Raw genomic sequence first — 22,491 nt, forward strand, 5'->3', positions numbered from 1 at the left:
ACACCAGGAAACACCAGTAAGACAGACAACCAACTTCAGAAACAGAGGAAGTCAGCACAGAGTGTGGCATTTCTAGGGGTTGCAAAGGGAGAACCCCACCAGGAATTTGGGGCCTTAAAGTATGCCACATCCCAGGGCACAGGTGCTGCATAGGAGGACACAAAAGGATGCTTGAGCTTGTGGTTAGCAGGTGCTCAGTGATTCAAGGCAGAAAGGATCAACCCAAAGGCGCCCCAAATAAAGACCATGACCACACACTGAGGACTCAGCACCACACCCAGAATTGTGATATACACAACTGAGGAAGAAAGTTTCCCAATGAATGTCAACTATCTCATACAGCCTGTGGTACTTGACCTCCTAGCCCTGAGATGGAAAGGGAAGCTGACCCAGACTGTATCTTTGGCTCCAAACAATAAGTAAAACCCCACAATTCTAACACTAAGGGTCTTCCAAGATCCTCATGAGTGAAGATGGGAGCTAAGGGGGAAAACCTAAAAAAGCAACAGATCCTGTCCAGTTCACCAAAAGTGACCTTGACATCCTTAGGGGAATACAATGTCTCATCTTTCTCTGACAAAATTCAACTGTGCTCATTGTTCTTATAAATGTTCTTTTCTGGTCAATGAAATGTCCCTGCTACCCTGAGACCCTCATAACTTTCAAGGGCTGGGTAAACCAGGGCGTCTCACTCAGTGGTCTAGATGTACTTCCTGCGAGCACAGTTCACAAAAAAAATCTCTCTACGGTTGCATTAACCTAGTCTTGGTAGAACCAAAGCTCTACCAAGTAAGTGAGGTCGCTGTGGCCTCTGCAGTGAAATGAGAGCCCGCCCCCAGCCCAGCGTCCACGCCCACCTTCCTCACGGTCTCCAGCTCCTGCTGCTTGTTTTCATTTGCCACCTGGAGCTCCTTCATCTGTCGCTCCAGCTCCTCCTGCTCAGCCAGCACCTTCTTCCGGAGTTCTTTCCGACGCTGACGGGCTTCTTTGTGTGGTGGGGGGCTGCCCAGCTTCAGCAGATGGATGGTAGAATGGATGGCTGTGAAAGGCATGGGAGAAAAAACAGGGAATACCCTTTATTCTTTGTAAGCCTAACATGTAAATGGCATAGTGGGAATAAAACCAGAGACCCAGGATAATTCTGATCCTGCCACTGAGCAGTGGTGTGACCGTGAGCAAGTCACAGAACCTCTTACAGCACGGGTTTCTCATCTCTAACATGAGAGAGATGATCTCTGGAGTCCCTTCCAGCTCCAAAGTTCCGTAACTGCCTATCTGTGCTTAAACAGATCTTGATTTGGGAATATCACACACATTTGAGGAAATCCCAACACTTCCAACTCCCTTTCCTATACTTCCCAAAAGGCCAGGTAAGAACAAGACATAGCAAGGGCTGAGATATAAAGTTCCTGGTATCTGATTTGCTACCTGCTGTATTTAGTCTGCCCCTCATCCATACCTTATGAAACCATCTCCTTCTATACTCCCTTCCCGAGGTGATAACAGCAGCTACCATTTTTTGAATATTTGCTATATATACACCCTTTACATGCATTATATAATTTCTACGTGAAATCTGATTTCTTTCCTGATTGTTTCAATTACTTAAAGAGCTAATACTTTCACATTGTTCAAACTCAAAAGCATGAAAGGACATAGATGAAGTCTCGCTCCTACTCCTATCCCCCAGTACTGAGTTCTCCACTTCACTAGCAACTAATGCTAACAGTTTCTGTGCATCTTTCCTGAGATACTTTAAGCATATACAAATAAACATGTATATACGTTCTCCATCTTCTGTTGACACAAATCTTGGCATAACACACTCTTCAGAGCCTTGGAGAGCTTTCCATATCAGTACATACTGCACAGTACTGCACAATTCTCCACTGTGTAGCTGTACCATAATCTGTTCAACCACTCCCCAATTAATGGATGTTTAAGTTGTTTGCAATCTGTCACAAACATTTCTGCAATGATGTGTCATTTTTTAAATATGCAACTATATCTTCATTTTCTAATTATGAACCCTCACAACAACCTGAGAGGTTGATACTGTTATTTGCCCCATTCCACAGAAGAAGAAAGCTGCTAGAGAATTCCTAACTCAACCCCAGAAGCCCAGGAGAGAGGATTCAGACCCAGGTACACTTGCCTCAAACTCTTAAACCACATCAAAGTGACCATAATTTTCAATAAAACAATTTTACCTATGTTCAAGAATATAACATTCAGAATCCTCTTTCATGATTAAAAATAAAATCTCATAAAGTGTTTCATTCTTTACTAATTTTGGAGTAATACTTTAGTTTGAAAGTTATTAAATCAGAAGTTTGCATTCTTGAGATAATTATTTGAAACTAGTGATTTCTTGTGAAAGTAACAGATCTTGAAAATTACTTGAAGTATTCAAAAGCTATTGCACAATTCCTTTTTCGTTTTACACGTTACTAAATACTCAAAATGGCTACTTTAAAATTCTTTATAGTCCTTAAAAGGGGAAATTCCATGTTCTTTAAATAGTAAGAGTAAAAAAACCTAAAATGTCCAGTTTATAATTTTCCCACACATTCATCAGGCAAATGAAATTGATGAAAATTTTGGGAACTCCTCTCACTTTGTTATTCTTCTAGCTACTGTTTCACATAGAAATAACTATAGACAATGAGGAAACAATGCCGAGTATCTTTAATGAGATCCAAAGCTGAAAGAGCTCTCAAGTTATATCATGACAAGTAATAAAAATTACCTTACCCTGAATCCACTCTTGTTTCTTCTTCTTATCTGAAGCACTGATTTCAAAGGTCTTATCAAAACATTTTATGAGAAAAAGGCATTTCTTTCCATCTTTGTCAGGCAAGGACTAAGACAGAAAGCAAAATTAGTCTTTAAAATTTTATTTTAAAATATTTAGATTAAGTTCAATCTTAATTATTTATATAAGAAGTACCTATAAATGAATATTACTGATTTTCTAATGCTGCCCCCTAGGCAACAGTACTTATGGTAAAAATGACCCTGGATTAGTGTACTACACCTAGACTGGGAGAACCAACACCACCTGATGGGCCATGCTTTGGGCTTTCCTGAGCACAGCAACCCTTGTACCTTAGCACATCTCTTAAGGGAACCCTGGAAGATATACCCATGGACTGTTCCAATAGGTCTTGACTCCTATAGGATATGAGGCTTCTAACCCAGGGTGATTCCCACACCCTCCAGATGCGTCTCTCCCTTCCTTGCACCAGGGGTATTGTTGCTGGCAGGCTGTGGTTCTTGTCCTATATCCTTATAAGTAGACTGGTATGGCCTATGGTAATCTTGTGAGTCTCCATGTTTACTTGAATCTAAGAAGATCCCTTACTGGGCACTGCACACCCTAAGACATTAATACATACCATTTCAACCATCAAAACACATTATCATTTATGAATGAGATCTTAGGTATTTTAAATGTTCTTCAACAAATACAAATGTGGCAATAGTTCAGCTGTAAATTAAAAACTCAAAACTTTATGTTCTTGAGGACTTCACTTCTTTAACCGAATTAGCAGCTGTGACTAAAGTATTCTGAAAGTCACCCTAAGTATTCCAAGGCAATGCTCACATCTTCTTTTGGTTTATCTATTATACTCAAAATGGCCCAGGTTTTCTGATATATTCATGATTTCAAACACTTTCTTACTGAATTTTTTTTTGCTTTATTTTCTTATTTATGATTCCATTTTATTCAAGAAATGATCCCTTAAATATACAAATGAGATTTAATCCCTATATTTTATTCTCGAGTATAAGAAAATAAACTCACATTAGAAAAAAATTTTGTCAGGTATCTAATTTTTTGGTTCAGAAACTATGGCTACTGTATGCCTATATTATTTTGGAAATGTAAATTTTAAGATTATTTTTAAGGCTCTGGAGTCTAGAAGAAGATACACTACTTGAACAGCAGGGGGCAGCACTGGAAAGAGGTAACCGTTGACTCTTACCTCCACACAGCAGTTCTCATCCAAGAGAATGTCTCCTTTCTTATCTTTCAGATCCTCACTCACATAGTAAGAAATTATGTTGGGTTTTAGTACAAACCAGCGTTCAGTCCAGTTTTTCCGTCTATGGCCTTTTTTCATCATGTAACCCTATGAAAGATTAAATCTGATATAAACTCCTGTCCTTTTATTTATAAGAGCTGATACCTCTTCCTTGACATTCTTGCCTACTCCATTATCTGATGTGTGGCCTTGAATACATGAATATCAAAGGTTCTTGCCCTTTGTGGATCATGAACCCTTTGAAGAGCTACAAAGGCAGGGCACTATACCCAGTCAAATTCATGCAAGCATGTGCAGATAAAAGTTTACATAGAATTTTAGACACTCAGAGACATCTCCTCCCCCCACCCAAACCCCCAACCTCGCCAAAAGCTATATGCAGATAAGAGACTGCAAGACCCCCTGATGTTAACAGCATTGTGGGGTTTCTTTTTTTAATACCTTATCTTTTAGGGATGCCTACTGAAATATTTATAGATAAAATGAAATGTCTGGATTTGTGTCAAGATAAGACAGGAGAGCTCAAAGTAGGCGGGGAGGATTAACCAGGTATCAGTGGTTCCTGGGGCTGGGTGATGGGTATACGAGAGTTCATTATACTATTCTATCTGTTCCCTTTAAAATAGAAAACAAACACATGCACACACACAGTGATCTGAGATTCTCAGTAAATCTAGACCTAGACCTCACAGTGATTCTCAGTAAATCTAGACCTCCATCAATGAAAATGCTAAAACCTATCAGTCAACTTGGCCAAGCATATCTTCTCAGCCAGTCACCCTCTGGCACCAAAGTACCTCTCTGCCTGACCTCACAATTCTGGAGGATGACTCTGCTCCAAAGGAGCAGAAAAAGAACTGGACCAGTAGTTAGGCTACTGGCTTCTAAGTATAGCTTCTATGCTCACACTTACTAGCCTTGTGCTTCCTTCCCGTACATCAGCATCAAAGGTGTATGATTAAAAATTTTACTTCAGCAAAACTACACATTTATTATAGGCCAAAACCCTTCAGTACTATTCAAGAATAACTCACTTTTTTTTTTTTTTTTTGGTGGTACGCGGGCCTCTCACTGTTGTGGCCTCTCCCATTGTGGCGCACAGGCTCCGGACGCGCAGGCTCAGCGGCCATGGCTCACGGGCCCAGCCGCTCCGCGGCATGTGGGATCCTCCCGGACTGGGTCATGAACCCGTGTCCCCTGCATCGGCGGGCGGACTCTCAACCACTGCGCCACCAGGGAAGCCCTAACTCACATTTTAAATAGTAAATCTATAGGTGCTGATAGCTTATGGTAGACTATACACATTGTTAAATATATGATAATATCTTGGCTGTATCATTCGATTATTACACTAAGTTCTAATCATATTACTTGTTCAGTTTGCTAATCCTTGAACATTTAAGCCAAAGCTATCTCATACTGCAATTCATCTGTAGTTCTATATTCTGCCATCCTAATCTGTCTGGAAATCCTCTTCAGACAGAGACCATGTCTCATAACTCTTTGCAGCACCAAAAACTTACACAAATTAAGCCTCAATTAATTTTTTTGATGGGCTCCATTTGGAGAAAAGAGCAAAAGCAATATCACCTAACAGAGCAAAGAAAGGACCAAAGTAAGGAAATCCCAAATCAGAGCTATTATTCAATGTAATAAGGTAGGAAATCTAATCTAATCCACTAAAAATATATAAATTCTACTTAATAAGCATTAAGCCTCCATACGTATATCAGATGCTATGCAGGTGCTGAGAAAACAAACTTTATCATCTAATATGATAAACACAACTTTACTATATAAAGGTATTTTTTCCCAAAAGAAAGAATATTTTTATGATTTTATAAAAATAATATATATCATATATATAGAGATCAACATGTGTAAACATATATAATAGTAAGTCCAATAATAAGAAAAGAACAAAGAATAAAATAAAATTCACAGAAATCCCACAATCCAGCGGCAATCAACATCTTGGCACTCATCCTTCCAGACAGCTCTACAAACACAAATCACATTGCATGAAAGGGATGACAAGACACCTACTGTTCAACAAACTTTTTTTCACTGAACAATATGCCATGGGATCTTTCAGATGAATAAGTATGGATGTACACGTGACATAAAAGTACTTTAAAAATGTTTAGAAATGTGATCATTTAAACAGTTATTTCAAAATAGTAATTTCCCAATGCTTAACTATAATTCTTTACAATGAAAGCCTAACACAAGACTGGGAAAATAAGAAACTTTATTCCTGTTCTCAATCAGTGTAAAAGTATAAGTGACTTAGACTCATCTTTGTAATGCAAATTTGTTTTATTTCAAACATGTCAAATTCTAAAGGTAAGGAGAAATAGTGTTACAGGACTCTTACCTGTTTCAGCACATCTAATATAAGCTCATTAAACACCTCGTTAATTGCCATGGACACTGTCTGCCGATCCATGCCTTTGCTAAACTGTCCATTTCCAATAAGCTCAATCAGTTCCCACACGGAAAGGCCATCTTTACTGTCATCAAAGTTGATTTTATAATTTTCAAATTGTTCTTGTTGCCAACCTCCTCCCATAGCTTCTGTAAGTTTCTTAAGCAGGTATTCAATCTATATAAAGAATTTTTAAAACATTATTTCATAGCAAAAAAATAACTTTTAAACTTAGGTATGTACCTGTGTTACTTACACTGAAAGGTCAATTTCGGAAATATTCTTTTATAGTGCCAAAAGTGTATCTTTCAAGAATCATGATACTACCAGGGAGAAGGGTATGGATAAAATGCCATTTATTCTATATGAAACTAGAATAAGTAATCAAAAACTGGAATCTTTAAGAGTATAGTATATTTGCATACAGAACTAAAGCAAACTGCACACATACTATCATACACAAACTAATTGATGTGATCTGATTACTCTTGGATTTCAATATATCAGAATATTAATTTTACTGAACAATAAGCATCTCAAAGTACGTACAACTTAGTCACCAATTTATTAATTTTCCACATAAGCCAATTATTTGAAATTAATGCTGCTGCTTCTCATTAGAATGCTGACAATGTTGTAAACAACGGTGAATTCCTAGCCTGGGCCAGAAAAGTCTATTAAATCCCGAAACACATAGCTTTGTATAGAAAAACAGTAGAAAATACTGCACGCATCCTTCCAGACAGCTCTACACACACACACATCACATTGCATGAAAGAGATTACAAGACACCTGCTGTTCAACAACCTGTTTTTTTCAGATGAATGAGTATGGAGGTACACGACATGAAAGTACTTTAAAAGTGTAAATGAAATAGTAACAGTTAAACAAAACAGTGATGCAGTAATACTGAATGAGAATTGATCTCTCTTATCTTCTGGAAAGCCTGGGTATCCTACAGTGCTCTCTCAAACTCAACATGTGCAAAAATGAATGAACCATCTCTACCTTTCAAATGGCTTCTCCTCCAATTATGGATTTCAGTTGGGAACAACACCATTCACCCATGTCAGGACCCTTTTCCCCACTCCCTTACATCAAATCAGTGACAAAATCCTACTGTTTTCACCTCCCTTCTTTAAACTCTGCCTAGCTCCCTATCACCTCAAAGATAAAGGCCAAGCTCCTCTGTGTCCCCTGTGATCACCCCTGCCTACTGTCTCTAACATATTTCCTGCCATGCCCTACTGCAGATTTTACACTCCACCAGTAACCACCATCAACACAGATCGCAAGCATGTTCTGTAAAGGGCTAGCTTGTAAACATTTAAGACTTTCTACATCTCTGGTATATGTTCTTCTTTGTTCGGGTTTTTTTTTTTTTTTTTTGGTATTTTTTAACAACCCTTTAAAAACGTGTAACTTATCTTAGCACATGGGCTATATAAAAACAGGCTATGTGGGCTGAATTCACCCAGCAAGCTGTAGTTTGCCAACACCTGCTATAGATTATAAGTAGTCTACCCATTTAACACATTTTTTTATGCTTCTATGCCTTGCCCCATGCTGTCCTATCTAGATTACCTTTCCCCATTTCTCTACCCAGCTAACTGGTATCTGTTCAAATCCTACATTGTCTATAATATTCCCACTCAGAATAGTCCAAAATGTGGACCAGCAGCATCAGCATCACCTGGAAGCCTGTTGGAAATGAAGAATCTCATACCGCACCGAAGACCCCAAAATCAGAATCTGCATTTTAACAAGAACCCCCAGTACTTCCATATGCACATTAAAGTTTGAGAAGCACTGCTCTGGTAAAACTGCTCTGACCCAGGTCAGGTGTTCCTCTTCTGTGTCACTGCACTCAGCATACTGTATTGAAACTATCTCTATACTCATACGCTGCCCCCTGTAGATTTTCTGAAATCCTTACAGGAGGGACAATGTCCCACTCATCTTTGAATCTCCAGAACTCAGAATCATACATAGAATGTAGTAGAGGTCAATTAATGAAATGGAAATAAACTAAGCTAGGTCTCAATTTTTCTCATCTATGAAATGGGTATAATAACACCCATCATACAGAACTACTATGGGGATAAAATGGGACAAAAATAGAACACTGTGCACAATGTCTGGCACAGTATGTACTCCATCAATGTTTCTTCCTTCTGCACTGAGTAGAATATTATTCAACCATTTAACATTACATTTAAGGCAGACTGGTTCAAGATGGCAGAATAAAAGGATGTGCACTCACTCCTTGTTGCGAGCACACTGGAATCACAACTAACTGCTGAACAATCATTGACAGGAAGACACCGGAACTCACCAACAAAGATAACCCACATCCAAAGACAAAGGAGAAGCTGCAATGAGATGGTAGGAGGGACAATCACAGTAAAATCAAACCCCATAACAGCTGGGTGGGTGACTCACAAACTGGAGAACAATTACACCACAGAAGTCCACACACTGGATTGAAGGTCCTGAGCCCCATGTCAGGCTTCCCAACCTGGGGGTTTGGCAACAGGAGGAGGAATTCGCAGATAATCAGACTTTGAAGGCTAGTGGGATTTGACTGAAGGACTTTGACAGGACTGGGGGAAACAGAGACTCCACTCTTGGAGGGCACACACAAAGTAGTGTGCACATCAGGACCCAGGGGAAGGAGCAGTGACCGCACAGGAGATGGAGCCAGACCTACCTGCTAGTGTTGGAGGGTCTCCTGCAGAGGCAGGAGGTTGCTGTGTCTCACTGTGAGGACAAGGACACTGGCAGCAGAAATTCTGGGAAGTACTCCTTGGCGTGAGCCCTCCCAGAGTCCGCCATTAGCCCCACCAAAGAGCCTGTAACCTCCAGTGCTGGGTCACCTCAGACCAAACAACCAACAGGGAGGGAACCCAGCCCTACCCATCAGCAGACAAGCACATTAAAGTTTTACAGAGCTCTGCCCACCAGAGCAACTCCCAGCTCTACCCACCACCAGTCCCTCCCATCAGGAAGCTTGCACAAGCCTCTTAGATAGCCTCATCCACCAGGGGGCAGACAGCAGAAGCAAGAAGAACTACAGTCCTGCAGCCCGTGCAGTGAAAACCACATTCACAGAAAGACAAAATGAAAAGGCAGAGGACTATGCACCAGATGAAGGAACAAGACAAAATCCCAGAAAAACAACTAAACGAAGTGGAGATAGGCAACCTTCCAGAAAAAGAATTTAGAATAATGATAGTGAAGATGATCCAGGACATCGGAAAAAGAATGGAGGCAAAGACCAAGAAGGTGCAAGAAATGTTTAACGAAGACCTAGAAGAATTAAAGAACAAACACACAGAGATGAACAATACAAGAACTGAAAAGAAAAATACACTAGAAGGAATCAATAGCAGAATAACTAAGGCAGAAGAACGGATAAGTGACTTGGAAGACAGAATGGTGGAATTTACTGCCGTGAAACAGAAAAAAGAAAAAAATAAATGAAGACAATCTAAGAGACCTCCGGGCCAACATTAAATGCACAAACATTCGCGTTATAGGGGCCCCAGAAGGAGAAAAAAGAGAGAAAGGACCCGAGAAAATATCTGAAGAGATTATAGTCGAAAATTTCCCTAACATGGGACAGGAAATAGCCACCCAAGTCCAGGAAGCACAGAGAGTCCCAGGCAGGATAAACCCAAGGAGAAAGATGCCAAGACACATAGTAATCAAACTGAGAAAAATTAAAAGACACAGAAAAATTATTAAAAGCAACAAGGGAAACACAACAAATAAAATACAAGGGAACTCCCATAAGGGTAACAGCTGATTTCCCGCAGAAACTCTACAGGCCAGAAGTGGTGGGGGGGCACAATATATTTAAAGTGATGAAAAGGAAGACGCTACAACCAAGATTACTCTACCTAGCAAGGATCTCATTCAGATTTGATGGAGAAATCAAAAGCTTTACAGACAAGAAAAAGCTAAGAGAATTCGGCACCACCAAACCAGCTCTACAGCAAATGCTAAAGGAACTTCTCTAAGTGAGAAACACAAGAGAAGAAAAGTACCTACAAAGAAACACCCCAAAACAATTAAGAAAATGGTAACAGAAACATACATATCAATAATTACCTTAAATGTGAATGGATTAAATGCTCCACCCAAAAGACACAGGCTCGCTGAATGGATACAAAAAGAAGACCCATATATATGCTGTCTACAAGAGACCCACTTCAGACCTAGGGACACATACAGACTGAAAGTGAGGTGATGGAAAAAGATATTCCATGCAAATGGAAATCAAAAGAAAACTGGAGTAGCAATACTCACATCAGATAAAATAGACTTTAAAGTAAAGAATGGACAAGAGACAAGGAAGGACACACATAATGATCAAGGGATCAATCCAAGAAGAAAATATAACAACTATAAATATAAATGCACCCAAGATAGGAGGACCTCAATACATAAGGCAAATGCTAACAGCTATAAAAGAGAAAATCGACAGTAACACAATAATACTAGGGGACTTTAACACCACACTTACACTAATGGGCAGATCATCCAGACAGAAAATTAACAAGGAAACACAAGCTTTAAATGACACAAGAGACCAGATAGATTTCATTGATATTTATAGGACATTCCATCCAAAAACAGCATATTACACTTCTTCTCAACTGCACACGGAACATTCTCCAGGATAGATCACATCTTGGGTCACAAATCAAGCCTCGGTAAATTTAAGAAAACTGAAATCATATCAAGCATCTTCTCTGACAACAATGAGAAATCAATTACAGGGGAAAAAAACGTAAAAAATACAAACACATGGAGGCTAAACAATAAGTTACTAAATAACCAAGAGATCACTGAAGAAATCAAAGAGGAAATCAAAAAATACCTAGAGACAAATGACAACAAAAACACGATGATCCAAAACCTATGGGATGCAGCAAAAGCAGTTCAAAGAGGGTAGTTTACAGCAATACAATTCTACCGCAAGAAACAAGAAAAATCTCAAATAAACAACCTAACCTTACACCTAAAGGAACTAGAGAAAGAAGAACAAACAAAACCCGAAGTTAGTAGAAGGAAAGAAACCATAAAGAACAGAGCAGAAATAAATGAAATAGAAACAAAGAAACAATAGCAAAGATCAATAAAACTAAAAGCTGAAAAAAAAAAACACTAAAAGTTGGTTCTTTGAGAAGATAAACAAAATTGATAAACCATTAGACTCATCAAGAAAAAGAGGGAGAAGACACAAATCAATAAAATTAGAAATGAAAAAAGAGAAGTTACGACACCGCAGAAATACAAAGCATCCTAAGAGACTACTACAAGCAACTCTATGCCAATAAAATGGACAACCTGGAAGAAATGGACAAATTCTTAGAAAGGTATAACCTTCCAAGACTGAACCAGGAAAAAACAGAATATATGAACAGACCAATCACAAGTAATGAAATCGAAACTGTGATTAAAAATCTTCCAACAAACAAAAATCCAGGACCAGATGGCTTCACAGGTGAATTCTATCAGACATTTAGAGAAGAGCTAACACCCATCCTTCTCAAACTCTTCCAAAAAATTGCAGAGGAAGGAATACTCCCAAACTCATTCTATGAGGCGACCATCACCCTGATACCAAAACCAGACAGAGATAGTACCAAAAAAGAAAATTACAGACCAATATCACTGATGAACATAGATGCAAAAATCCTCAACAAAATACTAGCAAACAGAATCCAACAGCACATTAAAAGGATAATACACCACGATCAAGTGGGATTTACCTCAGGGATGCAAGGATTCTTCAATATACGCAAGTCAATCAATGTGATACACCATATTAACAAATTGCAGAATAAAAACCATATGATCATCTCAATAGATGCAGAAAAAGCTTTTGACAAAATTCAACACCCATTTATGATAAAAACTCTGCAGAAAGTGGGCATAGAGAGAACCTACCTCAACATAATAAAGGCCATATATGACAAACCCACAGCAAACATCATTCTCAATGGTGAAAAACTGAAAGCATTTCCTCTAAGATCAGGAACAAGACAAGGATGTCCACTCCCACCACTATCATTCAACATAGTGTTGGAAGTCCTAGCCACAGCAATCAGAGAAGAAAAAGAAATAAAGGAATACAAATTGGAAAAGAAGAAGTAAAACTGTCACTGTGTGCAGATGACATGATACTATACATAGAGAATCCTAAAAATGCCACCAGAAAACTTCTAGAGCTAATCAATGAATTTGGTAAAGTTGCAGGATACAAAATTAATGCACAGATATCTCTTGCATTCCTATACACTTACAAGGAAAGATCAGAAATAGAAATTAAGAAAACAATCCCATTCACCATTGCAACAAAAAGAATAAAATACCTAGGAATAAACCTACCTAAGGAGGTAAAAGACCTGTACTCAGAACTATAAGACATGGATGAAAGAAATCAAAGATAACACAAACAGATGGAGAGATATACCATGTTCTTGGATTGGAAGAATCAATATTGTGAAAATGACTATACTACCCAAAGCAATCTACAGATTCAATGCAATCCCTATCAAATTACCAATGGCATTTTTTACAGAACTAGAACAAAAAAAATCTTAAAATTTTTATGGAGACACAAAAGACCCCGAATACCCAAAGCAATCTTGAGGGAAAAAAAAGGAGCTGGAAGAATCAGACTCCCTGACTTCAGACTATACTACAAACCTACAGTAATTGAGACAATATGGTACTGGCACAAAAACAAAAATATAGATCAATGGAACAGGATAGAAAGCCCAGAGATAAACCCATGCACCTATGGTCAACTAATCTATGACAAAGGAGACAAGGATATACAATGGAGAAAAGACAGTCTCTTCAATAAGTGGTGCTGGGAAGACTGTACAGCTATATGTAAAAGAATGAAATTAGAACATTCCCTAACACCATACACAAAAATAAACTCAAAATGGATTAAAGACCTAAATGTAAGACTGGACACTATAAAACTCTTAGAGGATAACACAGGAAGAACACTCTTTGACATAAATCACAGCAAGATCTTTTTTGATCCACCTCCTAGAATAATGGAAATAAAAACAAAAATAAACAAATGGGACCTAATGAAACTTAAAAGCTTTTGCACAGCAAAGGAAACCATAAACAAGATGAAAAGACAACCCTCAGAATGGGAGAAAATATTTGCAAACAAATCAACAGACAAAGGATTAATCTCCAAAATATATAAACAGCTCATGCAGCTCAATATTAAAGAAACAAACAACCCAACACAAAAATTGGCAGAAAAGCTGCTCAACATCACTAATTATTAGAGAAATGCAAATCAAAACTACAATGAGGTACCACCTCACACCACTTAGAATAGGCATCATCAGAAAATCTACAAACAACAAATGCTGGAGAGGGTGCGGAGAAAAGGGAACCCTCTTGAACTGTTTTTGGGAATGTAAAATGATACAGCCACTATGGAGAAGAGTATGGAGGTTCCTTAACAAACTAAAAATAGAATTACCATATGATCCAGCAATCCCACTACTGGGTATATACCCAGAGAAAACCAAAATTTAAAAAGACACATGCACCCCAATGTTCACTGCAGCACTATTTACAATAGCCAGGTCATGGAAGCAACCTAAATGCCTATCAACAGACAAATGGATAAAGAAGATGTGGCACATATATACAATGGAATATTACTCAGCCATAAAAAGGAACGAAATTGAGTCATTTGTTGAGACGTGGACGATCTAGAGACTGTCATACAGAGTGAAGTAAGTCAGAAAGAGAAAAACAAATATCGTATATTAACGCATGTATGTGAAACCTAGAAAAATGGTACAGATGAGCCAGTTTGCAGGGCAGAAGTTGAGACACAGATGTAAAGAACGGACGTATGGACACCAAGGGGGGAAAACCGCGGTGGGGTGGGAATGGTGGTGTGCTGAATTGGGCGATTGGGATTGACATGTATACACAAATGTGTATAAAGTTGATGACTAATAAGAACCTGCAGTATAAAAAAACAAACAAACAACTAATACTAAACTTCCTTTGGGTTATTTGTATGGAAATATGTTAATATAAATGTTTCAGACATTACATGAAATTTCTAAAAATCTTATATGTTCTGGTATAATGTTATAAGTCATAATTCTAGTTATTACTTTAAAATGTATATCTCAGAAATAACTAAATTTCCTTGTCAATTGCATCATTATGAACTTTCATCAAATCTTTAACCGTGGTCATTTTTAAATCTTTTGTCATTTACAGACAGTTCTGGGTGTACTCTGATGCTTTTGCAAATATGTTCCTACAAAAGGGTTTCATCTTCAAGGAATTCACTGAAAAGACTCCAAGAAGTACAGGTTTCTGGTAACTGACTATACTGCTGAACTGAATGAATAAGCATTTTCAGAACTCTAATGGAAAACTGATGAATTCATAAAAGTGCTAACAAAAGATCAAGATGAAAAAAAAATTAATTACATGGGGCTGAGTGAACTGATGAGGATGATTATAATTTTTGTGACTTTCTGTTTCAATAAACAAACAAAAAAGACACATGCACCCCAATGTTCATTGCAGCACTATTTACAATAGCCAGGTCATGGAAGCATCCTAAATGCCCACTGACAGACAAATGGGTAAAGAAGATGTGGTACATATATACAATGGAATATTACTTAGCCATAAAAAGGAACGAAATTGGGTCATTTGTAGAGACATGGATGGACCTAGAGACTGTCCTACAGAGAGAAATAAGTCAGAAAGAGAAAAACAAATATCGTATATTAACGCATATATGTGGAATCTAGAAAAATGGTACAGATGAACCAGTATGCAAGGCAGAAGCAGAAACACAGATGTAGAGAACAAACGTATGGACACCAAGGGGGGAAAGTGCGGGGGGTGGGGGTGGGGGATCAACTGGGAGATTGGGATTGACATGTATACACTAATATGTATAAAATAGATAACTAATAAGAACCTGTTGTATAAAAAATCAATTAATTAAATTTTTAAAAAACAGAAAAAATAAAATTACATTTAAGAAAGCATTTATGAAATAATATTAAGTGAGGAAGAATGCAAAATTAAATTTACCCATGATCTCCACTGCACAAAGTTTATATAAATATTTTGAAAAATACTAGAGCAAAATATTAGAGCCTAATTTGTTACAGATAGGATTGTGAATTAATTTTTTCTTTCTCTTCTTTGCACTTCCAACAATTTGATTATAATGTCGTTTGTGAAATAACATACTTTAACAGAAAAAGAATGCCAACAATAGGAAAAACATGTTTGCAAAGAAATATACATTTGCAAAATATCACAAGGTCAAAAAATATCAAGAGTTCTATTGTAATTTGATGAGATATTATAAGCTCCTCTTGTATGCAGATTATCTAATACCCTAAATCTAGCATACAGTAGGTATTCAACAAATGTTTACTTGCTGGAGAAAAACACACTTAGGTCTTTCCTTTCTCTTGCTGAAGATGTAACATCTGCTCTTTAGCTTATCAGATATTATTTTCTTGGCTTTTAAACAGAAGTAATAGGGATAGGCAGTGGAAAAGAGAAAAAGAAAATTATTAAGAAGAAAAGAAAGGGAAAAGGGAAGGAGAGAACAGGACAGAAAAGAGTAGAAGGAAAAAAGCTTAAAGGCAATAAGACACAAGAGAGAAAAAGTCAATTATATAAATAATTGACCAAAGTAAAATAACTTAGAGGTGTTATCATGCACAGAAATTCAATCTCCCTAAGGCAGCAAAAAGAGGGCCCATGCTGCCTGATCACAACTTGGGATAAAGGTTGTACAGGCACTGCTAGAAGTTTTAGTAGTGAGGCCATGGGTGTGGCCACATGCATGGACAGGATAACAAAAAGTGAGCATGACAAGTCAAGAAACAGCCTTAGCTTTTCCTCACCTACCACTGTGAATGAACTGGTGCCCCTCACACTCTGAGCTTCAATTCCTCATGTATATTGGAATGTCTTTAACATTGTTTCCTGTTAGCAGCAAACTCAGCTCTAGAAACAGCTTCCCAGATTCATCCTGAACCTTTCTGAAGTTGCCCTCCCCCAACCCTCCAGTTTGTCATCAGCACTCAGCATCTGCTCTGCATTCCCAGTGACTGTTCCAGGCAACTAATCTAGATTCATTTCCTGTTGGCTTTCAACACAGTCATATACTTATAACCAAATAACTTAAGGACCTCTTAGTTCATTATATTGGGCCAAGGAGAGACAAACATTCCCATTCTCAGTAACTATTCGATGATACTAAGTAATAAATCATGTGCTGCTGTGTTAGTCTGAGTGGACTGCACCAATTCTAAGAGCTCATTCAGTTTCAGGAAGCAGCTTACTTCCTCCTCCCAAGGCAAGTTGCACCAAAAATAACAAAGAATAAACTTTCAAGCTGCATGTGATTTTTGAGGCCTCTGGCTCCAAAGTTTATTTGTTAGAAGTTGTTTCACTATAATCATTGAAGTGGGTCTTTATTAACTTAATAACAATTCAGATTTTATTTCTTAATAAAGGATCTCTTAAAACTATTTCAGGTTTAATATTTAATTGCAAGAAGGCAATTCTTCCAAATAAGCAACAGACAAACATCCTGTTTTGTTCTTGGCTCTGTGGGAAATGAATACTAATGTAAAAACTATACTTTACAGACACACATTTCCAGGAATATCATTTGACAAAAATTATAGAACCATCTCAAATGGGGACATGCAATTTCTTGACTTTTGGTACTAAGTCACTTTCACTTAATTTATTCAATATTCTTGATATTGATTGATATTCTGGGTGATGGGAAACTGAGTCAAAAGCAAACTTACCCCACTTATGTTATTCATGTCACTACCACTGTTACTTATATCTCATATAGTATTAATCGAAGCTGGAGAATTAAATCTTAACTTAAAAATATTTTGGACTTAAAATGCAAACCATCATTATGGTAAATGACTTATTGGAAACATAAAAATTACTTTAAATTTATAAAGCCTAAAAACTGTTTGTAATAATACAAATCAAACTCATTCATGACAAATTAAGACATTATACTTCAAAATTTATTCTTAAATGTACATTTTCATACTTAATTTTATTAAAATTTGTAAGTCTAAAACTCATTCAAAATATAGTTTTTTTAACACTATTAAAGTACTTAGGAAGAAAACAAAATCTAACAGAGAGTGGGCACCTTAAGAAATGACTCTACTGTTTCTCATAAACTGTGCAACCTTGAATTTGCAGTGCTTGGCAAAGGCCAGGAGATGTGCTAGGAGCTCAATAAATACAAGGCCATATTTTAAACCTTAGGAGGCCGGTTCAGCAGCCAGACAAAGCAGTTCCACGTAAATCTGTTTTAATGATCCCTTCTTTCCCCCAACAAGTACTCCTGGCCACAGAGGAATAATCTGTAAAACTAACTCTATTTCTACTTCTAATCAGAAGAATGCTGAGGGAGCTAAGGACATCAAAACAACAGAGTTAAGTCCAAACAATGACATGACAAGGTATGCCACTTGACTATCCTGACAAGTCAAAAAGAGGCCATTCCCTTCTCGAATAAGATTAACTTGTTTAGGAGAGGACGAAGACATTTCTGTCAGCCTGCAAAGAGGAAGGCAAGCAAGCAGTGAAGTCTTGGCTGGGCTCTGGGTGCATAAAAATAAAGTCATGGCCCACATCAAGTCTTATGTAGGTCCCAGTTTTTCGGGCCACCTAGGGCAGAAATCTTTTTTTTTTTAAATAAATTTATTTATTTTTGGCTGCGTTGGGTTTTCGTTGCTGTGTGCAGGCTTTCTTTAGTTGCGGCAAGCGGGGGCTACTCTTCGTTGCGGTGCACGGACTTCTCATTGCGGTGGCTTCTCTTGTTGTGGCGCACGGGCTCTAGGTGCGCGGGCTTCAGTAGTTGTGGCATGTGGGCTCTAGAGCGCAGGCTCAGTAGTCGTGGCGCATGGGCTTGGTTGCTCCACGGCATGTGGGATCTTCCCACACCAGGGCTCGAACCCGTGCCCCCTGCCTTGGTAGGCGGATTCTTAACCACTGAGCCACCAGGGAAGTCCCGAGCATAAATCTTTTTTTTTTTTTTTCCGGTACGCAGGCCTCTCACTGTTGTGGCCTCTCCCGCTGCGGAGCACAGGCTCCGGATGCGCAGGCTCAGCGGCCATGGCTCACGGGCCCATCCTCCTGGACCGGGGCACGAACCCGTGTCCCCTGCATCATCAGGCGGACTCTCAACCACTGTGCCACCAGGGAAGCCGCCGAGCATAAATCTTTTGAGTGTCATAGGCAGAGTAGTCAGGAAGCTGATGCTGACTGGCTCCCTCCACAGCCTGTGACTCAGTGATAATCTACTAATGACAAGTCCTCCACATCAAGTAAGAGCTGCTTTGAGGAATATGGTTAAGTCTCCTTACAAACTAATTTCTAATTCTGAAATCAGGACAAAGCCACTTTCAAGTCCACTGTGGATATTTTAGAGATCAAAAGATCACGGGTAAGAGACCCACCCCATCTCCAGTTCTAAAGAAAATGCAAATAAATTTACAACACTAAGTATAACTACAAAATGTCTTAAAAGACAATACTGGAGATTTATTAGCACAATTCTTCCAAGCAGCAGCTAGGTTTTTTTTGAAAGATTTCCTTATAGTCACTGTTGTAATATAGTTTTTTTTAACATCTTTATTGGAATATAATTGCTTTACAACGTTGTGCTAGTTTCTGCTGTATAACAAAGGGAATCAGCTATATGTATACATATAATCCCATATTCCCTCCCTCTTGCGTCTCCCTCTCACTCTCCCTAAGCAGCAGCTAGGTTTTAAAAATACCATTAGCATATCTTTTTCTACATCTATCAACATTCTATTCCCTTCTATATGTTTCTGTATTAAAAGAATTTTTGTGGACAAAAATTCCATAGCATGTTTTATTTTTTTATTTTTATTTTTATTTTTTTTGGCGGTACGTGGGCCTCTCACTGTTGTGGCCTCTCCCGTTGCAGAGCACAGGCTCCGGACACGCAGGCTCAGCAGCCACGGCTCACGGGCCTAGCCGCTCCGCGGCATGTGGGATCTTCCCAGACCGGGGCACGAACCCGTGTCCCCTGCATCAGCAGGCGGTCTCTCAACCACTGCGCCACCAGGGAAGCTCAGCATGTTTTATTTTTTACTTCCCCTTTCACATACGTGCACAATTACATTATTATTATTATTAAGCACTAAGAAACTGTCCCCACCGCTACAGTGAAACTGCCTTCTCCTTGCTTACCAATGACCACCTAATTGTTAAATCCAAGGGCAACTTCTCACTCATTACCCTCTAATTTTTCTATAGAATCTAATGCTAGGAACTACTTTTCTGCTTCTTAGAACTTCTTCTTTCTTTGGCACCCATGACTCAACACTCTCCCAGTTCTCCACCAACCTCACAGACTATCCAATTCTGCTTCCTTTACCAAATCTACTTCCTCCCCCTGCTACAGAAATGGGCTCAAAATTCTGTCTTCAGCCCTCGCTTCTCCCACTATTGTCTCTTCCTCCCTGATCTAACCTACTCCCATGGCTTCCCTGTCTCTGTCTCCAGCCCTGACCTCTCACAGCTCTAAATGTACTCTTTCAGTTCAAACAGGACAGCTCCGCAAGGATGATCCACTCAAAATGCCAAATGTACCAAACCCATCATCATACATCATATCCCCAATTTGTTCATCACCCTGTCATTCATTCATACACACACACACACACACACACACACACACACACACACACACACACACAATTTAGTGAGCGTTTATCATGGAGCCAGACATTAAGTTAAATGCTTCACATACATCAACTATCAGTCCTCACAAGAGTCCAGTGAAGGAAGTAGTGATCCCCATTTTCCTGATGGGGAAACCCAAACAGGGAGATTAAGTAATCTGTTCACAGTCACAGAGCTAAAAAGTGGTCAAGTAGGGATTTAAACCAGGCAGTCTGATTTGAAACACCATGCTTTAAACAACTATACAATATTACCTCCCAGTCGCCCAGACCTGAAACTTGTCTCTATCTCTGTACAGCCATCACATTCTAGTTAGAAAGGGCATGTGTCATTCTTTTTGACTGCCCAGCACCTAACCCGCTTCTTATGTCTGGGGAATTCCCAATATGGAAGTTAAAAACACAATTGGACACTTTCCAGGCCTCCTTTGCAGCTAGCTCATGGCATGTGACCTAGGTTATAACAATTAGATGCATCATGCCCTGACTGTGATTGAGAAATAGGCACAGAAAACTCTCCATGGTAGCAAGAACAGTTACTTGCAGGAAGATTTGAGTTCCTGGACAGCACCCAGTGTGCAGGGCCAGAGGTGTTCCGTGGTACAAGTACAATACACATTTTCCCTGTGGTTCCTCACTGCACAGCCTCCACACCTGGTTTTTCAGCCATCATAGCCATTCTGTCAGCTACCCAACATCCTTTTTAAAATTCCCTTTTTGGCTTAAATCAGTCAATCCAGCTGTTTCAAAGACTGGCAATCCAGTCAAGCTGGATACCTCACTCATCTCCGACATGCCCTGCCTTTCCTTTCCTGCCTCATATAACCTTGCCCGCTGTTCCCTCCAACCGGAAGTCTTCTCCTCTGCCTTCTCCATTAGTCAAAATTCTTCCGTCTTTTAAGGCCCAGCATAAATGCTACCTTCCCACGAAATATAATAGGTAACACAATGAGCACTTTCTAAGGGCCAGGCAGTCTTCTCATTTGATATTCACAAGAGCAGTTAGGAGGCAGATACTAGCATTAGCCTTATTTTACAGTTGAGGAAACTGCAGCAAAAACTAATGAAGTAAATTTCCCAAGGTCACACAGCTAGTGAGCAGTGTGGAAGCCAGAATTCAAATCCAAGAAATCTGACTCCAGACTCCTGCTCTTAACCAAGGAACACCAAATTACAGCCCATGAGTCAAATCTACCCCAGCTGCCAAATCTGGCTCTCAGCCTGTTTTTATACACACTTGCTCCAAGAATGGTTTTTACATTTTTCAGCGGTTAGAAGGGGTAAAATCAAAAGAGTAATAATATTTCATGGTCCATTAAAATTATATGAAACTCAAATTTCAACATCCATAAGTAAAAGTTTTATTAAAGCACAGGAACATATTGTCTTGTGGCTGCTTTCACGCTATTAACAGAAGAGTTGAGTAGCTATAACAGAGACAATATGGCCCAGGAAGCCCACAAAACCTCAAATATTTTCTGTCTGGCCCTTTACTGAAAAAGTTTAAGACCCTGCTTTTAACCACTACATTATACTGCCTCTCTTAAAAAGCCTTCCCTGATCCCTGACCTCCCTCAAACTGGAATAAATCTTTCCCTTCTCTGTATTTGCATGGCATTTGCACCTCTCTTATAACAGGTAGTTTATTTTGCTTTGAATTACACTTGATTTTTTTCTTTTCCTTGAGCAGACTGCATATTCCTTGAAGGCAGGAAGTCATCTTTTTCACTTTGTATTCCTCTTATTGCCTCATTTACTGTTGCCAGTCGATAAATCCTTGCTGACTTGAAATAAAATATTGCAGTGTGAACTTTTAAACAGATTTTCCTAACATAAACATGAATCATACAAATAAATCACAGACTAGACTCATGCTGGCAGGATGGGTAATAATGGGCACCCTCAATCACTACTGGTAAGTATATAAATGGTACAGCCTTTCTGAAGGGCAATTCTGCTTCGTTCATCTCATACCCTGAAAGTGTGCATTTCTTAGGACTTAGCATTCCACTGCTGGAAATTTATCCTACAGAAATAAGCAGACTAGTGTGCAAAAATGTATGCAATAATATTAGTCATAGGAGCTAACATTTACTGAGTACATATCACGTGCCAGGCACTGAGCCAAGTCATTTATTTTTTCCCCCTAGTCGCAATTTAATTATTTTTTTTAATTTTAGATTTTTTATTGAGGTAACATTG

The 22,491-nt window shown here is 38.8% G+C and overlaps 1 protein-coding gene across 2 annotated transcripts in view; it reads right to left on the reverse strand.

The window, feature by feature from the left end:
• Window positions 1-22,491, reverse strand: part of SWAP70 (switching B cell complex subunit SWAP70) — a 95,122-nt gene that overhangs the window by 13,811 nt on the left and 58,820 nt on the right. For both annotated transcript variants that reach the window (XM_027115418.1, XM_027115417.1), the window contains exons 4-7: window positions 6,427-6,654; window positions 3,990-4,136; window positions 2,755-2,863; window positions 858-1,039 (exon numbers count right to left, since the gene is read on the reverse strand). In XM_027115418.1, the coding sequence (XP_026971219.1) occupies window positions 858-1,039; window positions 2,755-2,863; window positions 3,990-4,136; window positions 6,427-6,654 (666 nt within the window). The remainder of the gene's footprint in view (window positions 1-857; window positions 1,040-2,754; window positions 2,864-3,989; window positions 4,137-6,426; window positions 6,655-22,491) is intronic.

The sequence above is a fragment of the Aethalodelphis obliquidens genome, unplaced genomic scaffold, assembly GCF_003676395.1.
Source record: "Aethalodelphis obliquidens isolate GAN/ISIS:26980383/991018 unplaced genomic scaffold, ASM367639v1 scaffold14, whole genome shotgun sequence".
Taxonomy (NCBI): domain Eukaryota; kingdom Metazoa; phylum Chordata; class Mammalia; order Artiodactyla; family Delphinidae; genus Aethalodelphis; species Aethalodelphis obliquidens.